General features: G+C 40.5%; 1 protein-coding gene across 2 annotated transcripts; it reads right to left on the reverse strand.

Moving 5' to 3' along the window:
* Positions 1 to 1,399: 1,399 nt before the first annotated feature.
* On the reverse strand, positions 1,400 to 16,022 carry proser1 (proline and serine rich 1). Of its 2 annotated transcripts, XM_080435901.1 has the most exons (12): positions 15,324 to 16,022; positions 14,912 to 14,977; positions 14,117 to 14,185; positions 12,747 to 12,841; positions 12,490 to 12,583; positions 10,649 to 10,759; positions 9,988 to 10,086; positions 9,607 to 9,685; positions 9,109 to 9,201; positions 5,504 to 6,743; positions 4,059 to 4,203; positions 1,400 to 3,507 (listed from the first exon to the last, which is right to left on the reverse strand). In XM_080435901.1, the coding sequence occupies exons 1-12, from the start codon at positions 15,366 to 15,368 to the stop codon at positions 3,382 to 3,384; spliced, it is 2,262 nt and encodes a 753-aa protein (XP_080292027.1). In that variant the 5' UTR covers positions 15,369 to 16,022; the 3' UTR covers positions 1,400 to 3,381. The 2 variants fall into 2 exon arrangements, with proteins under 2 accessions (XP_080292027.1, XP_080292028.1); XM_080435902.1 differs by lacking the exon at positions 9,109 to 9,201 and having other exon boundaries at positions 1,401 to 3,507.
* Positions 16,023 to 16,223: the final 201 nt, after the last annotated feature.

Genomic DNA, 16,223 nt, shown 5'->3' on the forward strand with positions numbered 1-16,223 from the left:
TGATGAATAAACAAAGGGGCGGGTTTATTATGTCAGACTTCAGCCCTCTTTTTAACAACACTCACATGACTGACCCACCCCTTTGCTTATCTATGGTGAAACAATATAACGATGAGCCACAAGGCATAGCTGTGGATTTTATTTATAGGAAAATGTATTAATGAACAAAGGGGTGTGGTTTAAACATCATACTTCAACCCTCTACTAAACAACATTCGCATGACTGACCCCCCCTTTGCTTATTTAGTATAATGGTGAAATACAACATATAATGATGATAAGCCAGAGTACAGACACAACTGTAAGGGCCAAGTAGGTTAGGAGATACTGGAAAATCTACACTTGATGCACTTACCTGATAAATGTGTTGTCACATGGAAACAATTTCCACACCGTCTGTAGATAAGTCATTCAGGTTCTTCTGTGTTTTTACTGGTAAGCTAAGACACAGGTTTTCAGGGTGGGGGCCTCTAAGAGGTCTGGGGGCACAACATGTAAACAGTGTAATTTCAATTCAAATTCAATTCGTGAAATAAAATGATATACTTTATATATACAGATATGTAATTATTGTCAAAATGTTCAAACCCCATAGAAATTGCAGATCTACAAGCTCTTGTGACACATTGTGAGCTTGTAGATTGGCTGTTTTAACTAGGTTTACTGTTGTGAAAGTAATTTCACCACATTGAGGGGGCTGCAGCCAGAGGCTATGGCTATTTGGGAATCCTGGGCAATGAATAGTTTGGGAACCCCTGAGCTAAGGTCACTAAGCAATGACAACCACAAAGATGGACAAGATGCGTGTCAACAGGGATGTAGTGTACACCCCACATTTGTGTGGGGGCCCAAGGTGACATGTGCATGCCCACAATGAAAATCAGTATTGACTGATACAGTGGATAGCTGAACAATATAAAATGGTCATGAGTAGAGGTATGCATGTTGGATGAGTGACAATAGTAGAGTATGTATGTTGAATGGTGTGAAACAAAGAACCAAACCCAGCCCTGAGGAGAGAGAGGGAGAAATGAGCCTCCCATGGTTATTTAAAAAGGTATCTCTGGTCCATAGCATAGAACTCCTTCTAATGCTAGGCTGCCATCCACCTGGGTACCAGCTGCAGGTAGCAGGCAATAATTAAGCTACAGGTAATACTCTAGAGGCAAACAGGGCAATAGACCAGCCTGGGGCACAGCTGGTTAAATACTGTATCCATGTGCTCCATGTTCTGCAGGAGCATAAAAACAAGAAAAGGGACATTACCGTACAAATGTATGCTCTTTCACAATTATAATCATAGACAAATTGAAACAAGTAAAAAAATTACCGAAAACATTTTATATCTGAGAAATTAGATAGCATCACAATTGCACACCAAGTTCAAATGGGCACTGGTTGTCGACAAAAAGAATGAGACCAACACAGAATTTACGAAAAAGAAGTATATTGCTCACAAATGATACCGTGACAATGTGAGTGAATCTACCGCAAAAAGTCAGTGTACAGTAACTAAATTACAGTAAAAGGTTTTTGTTGTTGTTCAACATGCTGCAAGAGATTATTCAAGAATACAGACAAATCATATCTCCATACATGATTTAACATATGAGAATGACATCAATTGTCCCACACAAAAAAAGGCTGCATATGTGCAGCGAAATACTGTCCCTATAGGCTACAGTATTCACAGCATCAACATTTTCAAAAATAATTCTGTAAACATACAAAATATAAATCAACGTAAGATTTCTCATACAGGTGCTACTGTGTGAGAAATAAAAAGGAAGCACAAATAAACCACTGGACCGAGATACAAAAGTAGGTTTAGGTGACACGGTTACAGACAAAGAACTTCCCATCTATGTGGTCAAACCGAAAGTCAGGTTCCTTTTTGAAACCGGTAGGACTACTGACCTACATTAGATCCCTCTACGCAGCATGCATTCATGGTATGAATGTTTTAATATTGAATTGCATGATATAAATCAATAAGCCATGATGAGTCACTTAAAATGAAGACAAGCCGATCAGACATTAATCAATAACCAATCGAGATGGAATATAATTCATAATGAGAACTTTGTTAATTATTCTCAGGATTGTATGTTTCTTTTTTTTTTAATAAAAGTTACATTACTAATACTAATAAAATAATCGGTCTACTCGTGAATCTTAAACATGGGTGGTGGGAAAAAACAATTAAGGAAACACCACATAAATGTTGGAAAGGGACAATTACTATTTTAAGCATTTATATCACAATTGAATGAGTGACAAAATGCAGCCAGGTGAGCCATAGTGGTGTTCATTACCAGTATCAGTGTCAATAGGTAATAGGTCTGATAAGCACCAATTGTATACTTCAACTTTCATGCAACATAATGCAACCAACAGTTCCAAATGGGTGATTGGTCAGTGCCCAGTGTATTTTCCAGGCAGGCAGTCTCAAAAAACATGTCACTATAGGACAAACCGGGGTAAAATATACCTGGGAAAAGTTTGAATGGTAATTGACGTTCACTGAAAGACAGGAAAGGACCATCATGACCAATAACGTTGACACATAACTCAGTCAGAAAATCGGTGACACATTAAAAACTATACAGTATGTTATGAACCAAGTAATACCTGTATTTAAGACATTAAAAAACCTGATGTAAAGAACAAAACCTGGACACCTGAGCAATGATAAAAAAAAAAAGAGGAAAAAAAGGTTAAATACAAAATCTGATTGGATGAGTCACCTTTCATCCTTGCCCCTACATTCAGGTGGGTTAACATATGGGGAGAGCCCATATGCCTTCTACCCACAATGTGTATTGCCAAACCGTATGGCCAGCCATCTCTTGCGAGTCATTAAGTCCAGCGAATCAATGATCAGGAAATACAGGGCTGTTTTATAGGACTGGGTAACACTGTTAACTCATGATGTTCCCATGTCACACCTTCAAATTGGGTGTTTTAAAAAAAATCTACAGCGGTTCCATGAACACCAGGATGAAGGCCAAAGCCTTCCAAACATGGTGGCCTTTAGGCAGGGTGAAACACGCTATGTGGAATAAAATGGATAATTCTACGCCTACAAAACAAGTTGAAGATTCATATTGTTATTTAAAAACTAAGAAAATTCAATATATATATATGTATCAGTGATCCTTTAAATTAACGATTGTTCCCGAATGGCAACAGAAAGGGGCTTTGAGAAAGTTCTCTATTATTTCCATTGTAGTGTTCTTCTTAACAAGGTTATAGACTCTTATTCAATCTACTGTCCAGTGCACTACAACTGCTGAAAAAGGCTGAATGGTGGGGATAGAGTTTGCTAGCGTGAGTTAGTATTTCCAGGCCCAGAGTACTGCAGTGTGCGAGTGAGTCTTCTCACTGCCAGCCCAGCTGGGGATGCATGCCAGGCTGTAGTTGGAAGGGGTTTCCTGGCCCAGGAGGGTAGTTGGTGAAGCCGTTGGGTTGAGGATTAAAACCCTCCAATGCAGACGCAGGATGAGCCTGGAACAAGAACACATGAAAAAAACCTGTTTCTGCATGTGTGTGTGTTTCCATTGCTTGTACATGCCCCAACAGATAAAGACCAATATTAAACACACCTTTTCTGACTACTTAACACATGAGTTTGTCTTCTGTTCCACTATAAACTGTTAAAAGTTTTAAAGTCAAGACATTTTAGTAATACTGTTAGCTTTTCCACAAACGCTAAGAATATGTAGATACAGTTGCATATTGTTTAGACAGATGCTTGGTTTGACGTTCACGTGGTTTCCAAGTGACTTTGTAGCATGTAATCGTTTTATTTGCACTCTATTCATATGGCCTTTTAACCGGTCGCTCGTTGTCTAGGGTTCATATCACTTAAGTCGACCTCGATTTGAACGTCTGCAAATTGCCTAAATGGGCACTTTGAGACCCACTGGTGTAGCAGAGTGTTTGAGTGTTGGAACAGAGCCTTCATTAGTATCATTGGTAACACCTGTGCAGGAAGTATGGATATTTCTTTCCAATATGGCTGCTGTGCACAGAGGCTATTGTGTGTGTGCTTATACCTGCAGCAACGCAGACTGCATGGCGGGGTTGTGGAGGCCACTAAGGGTAGCCGGGGAGGCAGAGGGAGAGAAGCTTGGTACCCCGGCGAATGGTGGCAAGCCAGGGAATCCGCCACCACCTGCAGGCTGGAGACCACCGCTCAACCTGGAAACACAGTAACTATACTATCAGCCAACAGTAGAACACATGTAATAGTCTTACAAATGTAAATTTTTATCTGTAGCTGCCCAGGGTGGGAAAATAGATTTAGCTACTAGGTAACTCTGGCGCCATCACTTTTAATTGTGTGATGTCCGAGTTGTAATAAACAATAAGTTAATGCAAATATTTGTCTAATTCTGTTTATTTCCCAGTTCCATTCCTGTAACGAATTGTATCATCCTTAAAGTACTTTGGACCCCAATATTGCCTGAATCAGATCCCTTCTGCTCTACGTTTGCTTGTAATGCATTACTAAATCAAAGAACTTGAAGCCATGAACTTGCATTTGTGTTGTTTTAGGTTGCCCTTTTCATTCAAATGCCTAAAATGAAAACATATAAGTTTATGTCACTGAACATATTGTTCATATGCAGGAAGGAAACTATCTATTATTGGGTGTAGGAAAACTCAACAAAAGGTGTGTCTGGTGCTTGCAACACTTGGGGTTTGACAAGATAAACATTATGGTACGTATATGGCTGTCATAAATCATCTTGCCCAATTGTCACTTGCTAGAGACCACTCCTGCACCAAAGCTGCACCAAGGCTTCTCTTTAGTTGCTGCTTTAACTGCTTATGGAACTATCCAAGTCAAGGCTAAGACCTTACAGTGTAATACAGTGACACAGGTGGACTTTGAACATCGTGTGAAGTACAGCTACCTACTCTATCACCATAAAATACAAGATGGAAACATTTATCACCTCACTGTTTCCACTAAGCAGGCGTGAATCACGGTCATGGGATCTAAGGAACCCTTTGATAATTCTGAACCTTATTCCACTTTCTTCTCACATGACTGGAGAGATGTCAATGTAACAGTTTACATAACTGGGATACAATGGCCTGAATTGATGTACTCTCTTTTTGCACAACTGTAAAGCACTTTGTAACTGTTTTGAAAGGTGCTACATAAGTAAATGGTTATTATTATCATATAACAATTTGCTACACTCCTTTCTGAGACTTTCATGTAAATGATACTACGTACAGACTGTAGACAGTCTTAAAAGATGAACAAAGAAACAACCTCCCCATTGACCATAATATACACATGACGGCCATTTTGCTCTTTCATCACACTCGTGGGAAACTCCACCCTGTGTCATGTTTCCCCCGCAGCGTGACCAATGACCATACTCCCACGGTGGCCATTTGCTCTTATGTCACACTGGAGTATCCCACCCCAAAGCGAGTGGTTGCCATGTGATTATTATGCTCAATAAAACCCTCTCTGATGTACCCCGGTTGGAAGTTGGAGCTGAAGGCAGATGCAAACCCTGGTAGAACAGGCGACGACGATGGAACGCCAGCTGCAGCTGCCGCCGCTGCTACGGCTGCCGCCTGCAGTGGGGCGACGGACCCTACAGACTGCACAGCGGACCCTGGTAGTCCCATGAAGGAAGACAAGACCGGGCTGCCGGCGCCCGGACCTCCGGAACCCCCGAAACCTGGGAAGTTGGCATGGCTCAGTCCAGGGGGCAAACCGGAGAATAGAGATTGGGAGGTGAGGCCCAGCCCAAAAGGGGAGGCTGTGCCAGGGTACATGGAGGTCTGCGGGTGTGTGGCAAGGTTGCTGGTGGAAGCCATAGAGGAGAGGGAGGAAGGAAGGCTGCAGGGTGGGAGAGAGTTAGAAAGGGTGGGGAAGTGGGAGAGGCCGGGGTAGTGAGAGGTAGCTGGGCTACCAGAGAGGGCTTGGAGGGCAGCAGCGGGGCTGGACATAGACCTCTGCGGGGAGCCTGAGGGGTGAGATAGAGCCAGGTAACGGTCCAGGGCAGCCTGACTTGCACCCTGCATTGCACCCTGCATCACCAGAGAGCTAACACAGGGGGTGCCGGCGCGAGATGTGCCCTTGAAGGCAGACGGCACAGGGCTGCCATGTCTGCTCAGGGCGGCTCGCTGCTGCTCACTGTAAAGGGCCCCAGCCTGTGCAGAGTGGGCTGGGGAGGGTTTGGGGCTAGGGCACAGCGCAGCGGGAGTGTGGGACGAGGTTCCGGAGGGGGTGTAGCTGCGGATGACCGACCCGGAATGCTGACCGCCAGGGAAGCCCGGTCCCAAATGGGGGTCTGTGGAGTGTGGGAAGCCTTTATGTTGGGCAGAGTTAGAGTTGGGCTGGGGCAGCGGGTCTGGAATGCTCCGAGGGGTAGAGGGCGTCCCTGATCGGACGTGGAAAGGAGATGCAGGAGTCCCGCAAGGCGTGCCTGAGGGGGTGTGGGCTTTTATGACGGATGGAGGGGCGGACGTTGCGTGGCCGCCGGGGGTCGGAGGGCCCCCCTTGATGACGGAGGGGGACGGAGCGGGGGAGGGACTGAGGTTCTGAGAGGGTACCATGCCGGGGAAAACTGGGGTGATGGGAGTGGAGGGAGGAGGCTGGGCTTGGGAGGCCTGGTGATGTGCAGGGGTAGAAGGAGTAGAGCCAATGAGGAGAGGTCCACTGTTGACTCCAGGGGTGGCGTTCTGAGCATTGCCTGGTTTATTGTAACCTGTGGGGGAAGGGGGAAGTAGAGTTAAAGAATACATCTCAACCTGATAAATACATCAAAGGACCATACCGGTGGTTACAGTATTCTTGACACTACCACCGACCATTTTTCAAGTTTAAAAATAAATAAATTTAGGAGGCCAATGTTTCCGATTCATTTCATAAATGGTATGAAAATGTACTTGCAGGATTGGAACTTGAAATGTGCTTGAAATAGGCAATACTATACACTAAATGCACTGAGCAGTTGTTTTTTCAAAGTCACATTAACGTTGTGTCATTTTAAAGAGCGGACTGATTCGAAAAGTTTAGCTGAAAATAATAACTGGAGAAAATATTGATTTATGAAATAAATTTAAATGTCTGTGACTTAATAAATGCACAATTTTGTTTTCATAGTTTTTACTCAATTAGTCAGATAATACAGAAGTTTTTAATAACTTTGGAATGTAAATATAAATGTATGACAATCACTCTCAAATAATTAAGCAATTAGCACGAAAATGGTCTTTAGGTACAATAATTGTACATAAATATAGACCGTTTTGCCGAACATAGGTGGCCGAAGTGGTGAGTAGACAATGTCCTGTATTTTGATCAGTATGGTTCTTTGAGAAGAAATCAGAAAACAATTTAATTGTATAATTGTCTGGTGTTTTTTGGTCTTTGCAGATCAGCTGTGAAATTATCCAAACCAAAGTTCATTTCAATACTTTGGTTAGATCCCAGTAGACCAAAGAGAGTGATCAAAGAGAGAGCGAGAGAGACAGCAAAGATGAATAGCCACTTCGCCAATGAGCTTCCCTAATTGCAACTCCTAATTGCAACTTGTGGGGAAATCCAGCAGTTTTCAACATCGAAGGATATCCCATGAACTAACCAAGATATCTAACTAACCATTTAAGTACCAAAGGCTGGACTACTAGACTCCATTAACCACTTTAACCCTGGCGTCTCAAATTTGGATATGTCATTATAGGCAAGTTATTTAAAATTTAACAGATCTAAAAGCTCACAACGCATGAGCCATTTTCAATTAAGAATTTCTTTATGGTTAAGTTGTGCAGTGTGATTTGATGTATGTACTGTATGTCTAATACCTAGAGCCGTGAGTAAGAACATTTATTTCTGCGCTGTAGACCAACTATATTTCTGAAGTTTGCAAGATCATGTAAGTTTGCCTAAAAGTCACACTTTGAGTGTGTGCACTCTAATTCACATTTAATAGGTGTGTTAGTCTCAGGAACTTTGAGAAATATCTCTAAAAAAGTTTATGCTCCACTATTAACTGTGAAACGATTAATTTCAATTTTGAAAACTGGTGGGACTGCCCTTTAAAACAAAAGGTTATTTCAAAGCGATGCATGTTAAATGCCTGCAACAAGATTGACAATTGTAGTATTAAGGAATATACAGGCTACAGCTTCAAGCATGATTCCAGGGAGAAAGATTAATTAAAGGATCTACACCATGAATAAAAAATAAAAAAATTATATCATATTGTTTATGTCCCTGAAACGTCTTTCAAAAGGTTTGAGCCTAAATCAAGCCTCAGATATACTCATTCCAACTAACTTCTTTCTGGCTTATAAAGCACTTTCACCTGCAATACCACATTGTTCTGATTTGCACGTGGCGTTATTGAGACAGTTTGTATGCATGTTATCTCCTAGTTCTGAATGGAAAAAGTAAAAAGAAAAAAAAAGAAAAAAAAAGAAAAAAACATAATTTTTTTTCTAAGTTGGAACTGAAAAACGGGAGGGATTGTACCGCTAGTGACGTCACTTTCGGGGCCAAATCAGTTTGGCCTGTTTTGAGACCAATTTACATAAAACCCCAGCTATGCTGTGAACGCCTGAGTGCTCAAACTGGAGTATTTTTTGGGATAGAAGAGAGGTAGGGGAGATCAAAAACACACAAAAAAAGAAGGAAAAGTTAAAATTCATGGTGTAGTCCCTTTAAATTAATCAATGAAATTAACCACATTAGTTTGAAATCATTCCTACACGGCAAAATACAGAGCTTTGCTCACAATTTTGTGGTGTAGTCAAAGACACTATGGGGCTACACAGTAAACTCCTCAGTGTTATTTATCCATTTGTAACTCTGATACGTACAAAAGTAACCAATTAGACCCGTAACTGAGGGTTTTACTGAGTAGGTCGGTCATGATGAACCCAATCTATCTCTATTCCTGCAGCTAACAGACCAGCAGCTGGCTCATTCTTCACCTCATGAAGGCAGTGCATTGGAGAAGCACGGTTGAGTAGCATGCTAGGCAGTTAGGCAGCAAGCTTAGGAGTGTATTTGCTTTTGCAAGCACGCACACACAGCCGCGCACAGCCACATATGTTGCCATATCGTACCTGCAACTTTGTGGGCGTAGCTGTAAGGGGGTGGAGGCACGTTGGCCGTAATAACCCCTCCTACAGACACAAGGCCTGCATTGTTGTATCTACCTGAGTAGCGGTTGCAGACATCAACAGTGCCCACCACACACAAACACAAACACAAACACATGCGCAGACTTGAGGGACCACACACACGCACACACTCTACACCCCAGTACTAAACCATACCTCAACCCAGCTTAGATGGCAGTGGCAAAAATGTACCATGTGCCATGACAAAAAACATCAACCCTATTTTACCACTTTGTATCAATATTTGTAATTATCACAGTCGTTTAGGAACAACAGTACAATAACATGGCATAATAAATTACACATTCATAAATAATAACTCATTTGTCTAATCTGTTCCCTGTCTATAAACCCAGTGCTGCTCAATAGGTGTGCATGCGTGTGTGTGTGTGTGTGTGTGTGTGTGTGTGTGTGTGTGTGTGTGTGTGTATGAAATCTTACTTGGTGCGATGGTAGCATGAGGTCGGCAAGGTGGGATGGGGTAGGGTACAGGCCGGTGGGGGTTGTAGGTCGAAGGAAACTAGAGAAGTGAAAACGAACATGATGATGTAACCCGTTTTTTCAGGCAGTAGTAGAGCCAAAATAAAAGGTAGGAACATCACGAAGGAAGTTAAGACCAAATAATACGTATAGTAGATATGTAATAGCATATGTAATTAAAGCGGGACAGCAGATATCAAACCTTTACAGTGGGATTTAGTCACTGTGCCCTGAAATTTGTATATGTTGGTCCTAGTTCATAGCATTGTCTCAAAATAAGGGGGAAAAAAACATTGGGATTGTAACTTTGTCATAGAGAGAGCTCCCCCTGGTGGTGCTTACAGGTTTGAACGGTCCAATGATCCGGGCTGCGATTCCTTTCCCCTCCATACTAGGAGGGTCCTCTTTCTTGTCTCCGTCTTTCTTTACAGGTGGGATTCCCTTTGAACACACAAAATAAAGTTAACACATTATTTTTTTGTTTAGCGCCGTCCTCAGTGTACTGATGGGTTTGAAAAACGTCCTAGTAATCACACTATTTGTTAGACATGTTTACTTTCAACCGTGTGTAACTAATCAAAATAAAACCACACACTCCTCTTCATAGTTAGAGTAACAATTAATTATGCACCAAGGTTTTGGCTATGAAGCTTTTATCAGGTAATGGAAAGCAACCAGGATATATATATATATATACTCATTAACAGGTGATACTAATTAGATAACCAATATAACCTCTCTCCAGTGGGCCTCTAAGGCATCAATATCATACAGATAGTTCATTGTATATGGACTGAAAGTATTAAATATACATGAAAGATTACTTCATCGCATGACAATGTCTCTACAAGCTTGGCAATTTTTGGAGCGGGACACCATCATACGTACTTTAAATATAAATCAGGCTTCAGTTTCCGGCAGTACTTTGCTTAGAAAGCTATCTGATATATTTGTTTTCTTTTGTCAGACAGAAACTCACGATTGGCACAAAACTAGTACTTACAGGGAAAGTGCCGCTGACCAGGCTGGGTCTTCCTTTGGGGTAAGGATTCCCTGGTATCATTCCACATGAGGAGATCATAGCAACAGGAGCCTTGCAGCCAACCTTACACACCTTCAGTACAGAGACACACACATAAACATCAATACTATGTAAAAAAAAGAAAATGTAATAACTTTGTGGACATTTTATGGGTCCTAATAAAATTTGTAGTTTTTGAGAAATTGCTGTGTTAACTAGGGCTTTCACCTATAACCACTAGTCGACTTTGTTGGTACTAGTCGAATAGTAATTAATTTTAATGCCATAGTAATGGCCCATCTTACTATTATTATTATCCTCCTGACTTTATTTTTTATCAAAAGGGGGTCAAAAGTATGCCCAATAAAAGCCTATTATTGGGCAATGGGGATCCTTGGAGACGCTGCTGTGGTGCTGTGCTGCTGTGCCAGAAGCGCTTCCCTTAAAACGCCATAAAAATAAGGGCAGGAGGATAATAATAATTGTAATATAGGATGGCATTTTTGATTTTTTGATTTTTAATGTAAATTTCGACTAGTCGACTACTACTTGGTCAAATGAGTCGACTAGTAAAAATAATTAGTTGTGAATGCCCTAGTGTTAACCCATTACAACCGGGAAAGCATCCGTGTCAATTTAGATTTGAGCTGCTGTATATAGCAACATAAGTTTCTCAGACAACTCTTAGGATTTAGAACAGTGGTTTAGAACAGAAGTTCTCAAAAATAGCAGATATGCAAGCTCATACAAGCTCATACATCTACTATTATTGAAAATATTTGAAAAACATTTGCAAGTGAATAATTTTGAATTTTTTAACACAAATCTTCTCTTCTGGGGGTCCCTGGCACAAAACATTTTCAGATGGGGGGGTCCTTGGTCAAATATATATCAATTTGGGGGTCCTTGGCACGAAAACGATTGCGAACTACTGATTTAGAAGGCATTTGTAGAATCGGCCTCAGGCCATAATGGGTTAAAATTGTGTTTGATATTATATGGCTATTTATGATTATATTCATGTATGTTGATAATGTATCTGAAAGAAATTAAGCCCGAATCGGACAAATTTGAAAAAACTGAACATTCTAGTAAAGTAGGCCAAATAGCACCACATGATAAAATAAAGACCAAGTGGTAAAAGGGTGTCCTGTGCTGAGGACATGGTGGTTATAAATATTATACAGTATTATAGGATACACAACAGCATGTCTCTTTCACACGTCTCCTTCCATCCAGAAAAAAGATTTTTAATACTGCACAAATTGCGAGTTGTCAAGTTGATACCACAGGTGTTTTCCAAAGAAACCATGTTAATGACGATGTGTACGGTAATGCTACTCACACACACACACACTCACTAAACATACACATGCATGTCATGTCGGGTCCACCGGTCTGACAGACATCGAATTGTAGGCCTACATGTACTAGGCTACACATGAACAACAACTATTTAAATCGGTTCAGACTCCGGCCTCACAGATGCACAGCACACGCTAAAACTAAAAGTTAGTTAGTTTAATGCGTCTTTTTGGAATAAAATGCGTTATTGGCGAATGACGCACAGCTAAAAACATCACTGCATGCATTTGAATTTGAGATAATCACACAGGTTGAACTTGACAATAAACTGTACTCCGAGAGTCAGACCTAACAAGTAGACTTATCCGTTATATTTGTTTCTTGGGATGGTGTATGTTTGAGATGGAGTCGAGATGATCGCACAGGTTGACAATGAATTGTACACAGAGATTTAAATTGTTATTGTTATAAGTAGTTTCTCTTTTGCACATGTGGGTATGTGTGAGCATGTTTATTACCTGCTCAAGGATCCTCTTGGCTCGTTTCTTCTCTGACATGTGAATACGAAACAATTCCTCTACAGGACGGTAATTCTGAGCATCCGATATGTTCCTGTTTGTGAAAAAAAAAAGATCCCACAGTCATCAACCAATCGATACCGATCAATCACTCCCACAATTCTACTGAATTTAACTAGACATTACCAAGTCATAACATTTAACAGCATTATATGGAGTGTTGGAGAAAGCCTAGATGAGCTTTAAAATGTACTCACAACGCTATGAGTTCCAGGACCATCAGCTTGTCCTTTGAGAATGTGAAGCAGTTTAGGATATTGGCAACTTTGGTTGTAGGTATCGCAACCATTTTCTGTGGTGGAAGGAAAAAGTATTTACTAAAATGTGTCGGTTAAAACTAACAAACGAAGAATACAAGGCCAGGCATCATGATCCCATTTAGAAAAGTAATTTTTAGTTTTTATCTGCGCTAGGCTGAAGGCCGGGGACAGATTATGTTTTTGCCTGTGTGTGTGTGTGTGTGTGTGTGTCCGGAGCTAATCTTGCAAACCACTGGAACAATCAGTGCAGAATTACAGTTTCTCAGACTGTAGCTATGTTCACCACAAGGGTGCGTCCTTTCGCCTTTACTCTTTATTATGTACACAGGGGAATGCAGGAGATCTCAGGGAGATCTGGTCAATTTGGTCAAATTCTTGGAACTCACTACGCTGCAGTTCCTTTCTCTGAGGTTCAGAATCAGACCCCGCAAATTATCTCAATTACTTTATTTCCTGGGGTGAAAACAACTTCTTGGACTCCAATGTGTCTAAAGCCAAGACACTATTGATTATTGATTTTGATGCAGCCAAAGAGTGCATCATACACAATGTAAAAGTGTGGAAACTGACTCATCAAACAAATACTTTTGGTGACCATCTTATATTACATGTGAACACTGATGCTATTATGAAGCAGGGGCTTCATAATAGCATCAATCATTGAGTCTTCAGAGCTTTTATCTGCAGATTTCACAGCATCATGCCAAAACATAAGAACAGCCTGAACAGCATTGTCAAGATCTGTTCTAAGATTAATCTAAGATTATTGGACTGAAACACAAGAGGCCGAGTTCTTTCTGTAACCAACAAATCTTCTGGAAAGCTGCAAGTACTTCGGCTTATCCTTGACAGCATGTGAAAGTTCTCAGTTGTCATCGTTATATTTTTCATTCTAAATTGTTCCTCCCCTCTGCAATACAACTTGCTGAGGGGAGTTGTATTGCCGTAGTGCATTGTACGCACAACATTGCACAGACTGTTGTACAAATTCTATTTTCCCCTGCAGTTTCCTTGCGTCCTGGCGGCTGCATCCCACAACTGACAGAGCCCTGGTCAGTGGGTACTGGGTAGGCAACCTGGCCTGGTGAATATCTGTGTTCCAAAGAGCGCACCGTTCTATTTTTTTCCCCCTTTCTTTCCTTGTTACTGGTGGGAATGTTTACGATCATTTTGTTCCACATTTATCTCCTTTGAGTATTGTTTGTATCGTATGTTGTATGTATGTTACTGTAATTCTCTGTTAACAAGCTGCTCAAAATGAATTGCCCATATTTGGATTAACAAAGTTGAAACTTCACATTACTCACATGTTGAAAAGCTTTTACAGCTTTAATCTGAGGTTCTGCCCATGAGAAATACTTCAGTATCTCTGTAACCTGTAGGTGTTGGAAAAAAGTATAAACGTTATAGTTGTAATACACTAGTTTTTGTCACACTAGTCTCTCTCACTCTGTATCATGTTTGTCATGTTCCTAATACCATTTAGCTAAGGGTTGTTTTCCAACAATTTTCCCCCCTGAATATATTTCCGTACATTGTTGTCTGTCTGGTGGGAATCAAATCTTTTATAAAATGTTGTCTTTAACAAACACACTACTGTACATGACCTCTTACTCACACTAATTTATGTTCTTTATGCTTTTACACAATGGTAAACTCTAATGGCTGGTTAAGCAATTAATGCAAATTTTGATATACACAGTTACAGTCATGTAATATGTAATAGTGGAGAGCATTCAAATGACACAAACATAGTATTCAATATTTAAAGAATGGCTGGAAAAAATAAAATGCATAGTCAGTGTAGAAGTTCTTGTTTGCAAGTATCTTATTTACCCATGGTGCTATAACAACAACACTACATTCAATAAGATGACAGTTCAACAATGTTTTACACTGGGGCTGTATGCATAAACAAACAAGAGAACAGTGGTGACTAGCCCGTTAAAGCCGGGAAAGCTTCCGTGTCATTTTAGATTTGGCTATTCAGAAATAGCAGATATACAAGCTCACAAGCTTGTACATCTGCTAGTTTTGAAAGATCTTGTGAGAACTACTGATTTAGAAGGCATTTGTAGGCTAGTGCAATGATATGAACGAACCTGCTCACTGGAGAAATACCCGTGCACCTGTTCTATTGCCTTAACCCGCTGGTCTGTCAGGACACACTGGAACACAACATAGAAGACATGTACATGTCATCAGGCAGCTCAAATCATTAGCAAAATGTTTGGATCGACTGTCAGCATTGATTGATTGATGTACTTTATTTAGTAAGACATGAGAACATCAGTACATGGAAGTACAAATTCACAATACAAGGTCTCCTAAACTGGAAGACTCATTAAGCACTGAGCTTGTTTAAGATGAGATCCCCATGCACACAAATCATGATGACATATAAGAGACAGACAGATATACACACGACACTACTATACAGAATGTCATACAATCAGCTTACAGGTTACTTACAGGTAAATAATCTCTGATTCAAGACAATATATTATCGTTTACCTTTTTGATTTCGTCCAAGACGATGTCAAACGATTTCTTATCCATGTTTGATGACTTATTTGCTACACCGACATTCACTTGATAAATACACTATTTTAACACTATGTAATAATTCATATAGAGACTCGAAAATATGTACAACAGAAAAAATGACTTATTCTGAATATTGGTAAATTGATAGCTAGGTAATGAAGCATCATGTTAATTTAGAGCCGTCTGCGAATTGGGATTAGATCATAACACCAAATAAACGATCTATAAATAACTATCTACAGCAGCATCCAGTCTGCCTGCAGCTATAACAACAAGTAGTATTCAGATTACTATTATTATTAACTAGTATTCAGATTACTATGATTGAGTATTGTTACTATTAATAGGAGTATTCAGATTACTGAATATACACTAAATACACTAGATAAACTATCTATGCACAACCATCTGCAGCAGCAGCATCTTCCAGTCTGACTATAACAACAAGCTAGCAGCTACAGCTAACAAGCTAGCAGCTATAGGCTGTAGTTTAACGCAGTCCCACGAAGGGAGAATACAATACACACGCAAATAAGTTACGCATCAATTAATGTAATTAAATTAGTTAAGTGTAATAATTCATACCACGACCTAAAAAATATGTACAAAAAGACAAATACATTAAAAGTCCCCCACATAAAACGCTACGAAACACTAGCGAGCTAGCTTAGCCTCAGCTAGCGTTTCTATTGACAGCTGGCGTTGGTGACCAGTGCTGCCAGATTTTGCGTGAGAAACAAGCAACCCGGGTCTATGAAAACAAGCCCAAAAGAAGCAACTACGGCTAATAGAAAATAGCAGATCTACAAGCTCATAACGCGTCACGATGCAACGCATTGTGAGCTTGTAGATCTGCTATTTAGTACA

This window comes from Gymnoscopelus braueri (genome assembly GCF_963280865.1).
Source record: "Gymnoscopelus braueri genome assembly, chromosome: 8".
Taxonomy (NCBI): domain Eukaryota; kingdom Metazoa; phylum Chordata; class Actinopteri; order Myctophiformes; family Myctophidae; genus Gymnoscopelus; species Gymnoscopelus braueri.

Excerpts from the sequence above, each read along its gene's own strand:
- proser1 (XM_080435901.1), bottom strand. The coding sequence starts at position 15,368 with ATGGATAAGAAATCGTTTGACATCGTCTTGGACGAAATCAAAAAG. Across the intron at positions 12,842-14,116 it reads CTGTAAAAGCTTTTCAACAT|AAAATGGTTGCGATACCTAC; the intron begins GTGAGTAATGTG and ends CTTCCACCACAG. Across the intron at positions 3,508-4,058 it reads TGCAGTCTGCGTTGCTGCAG|GCTCATCCTGCGTCTGCATT; the intron begins GTATAAGCACAC and ends TTCTTGTTCCAG.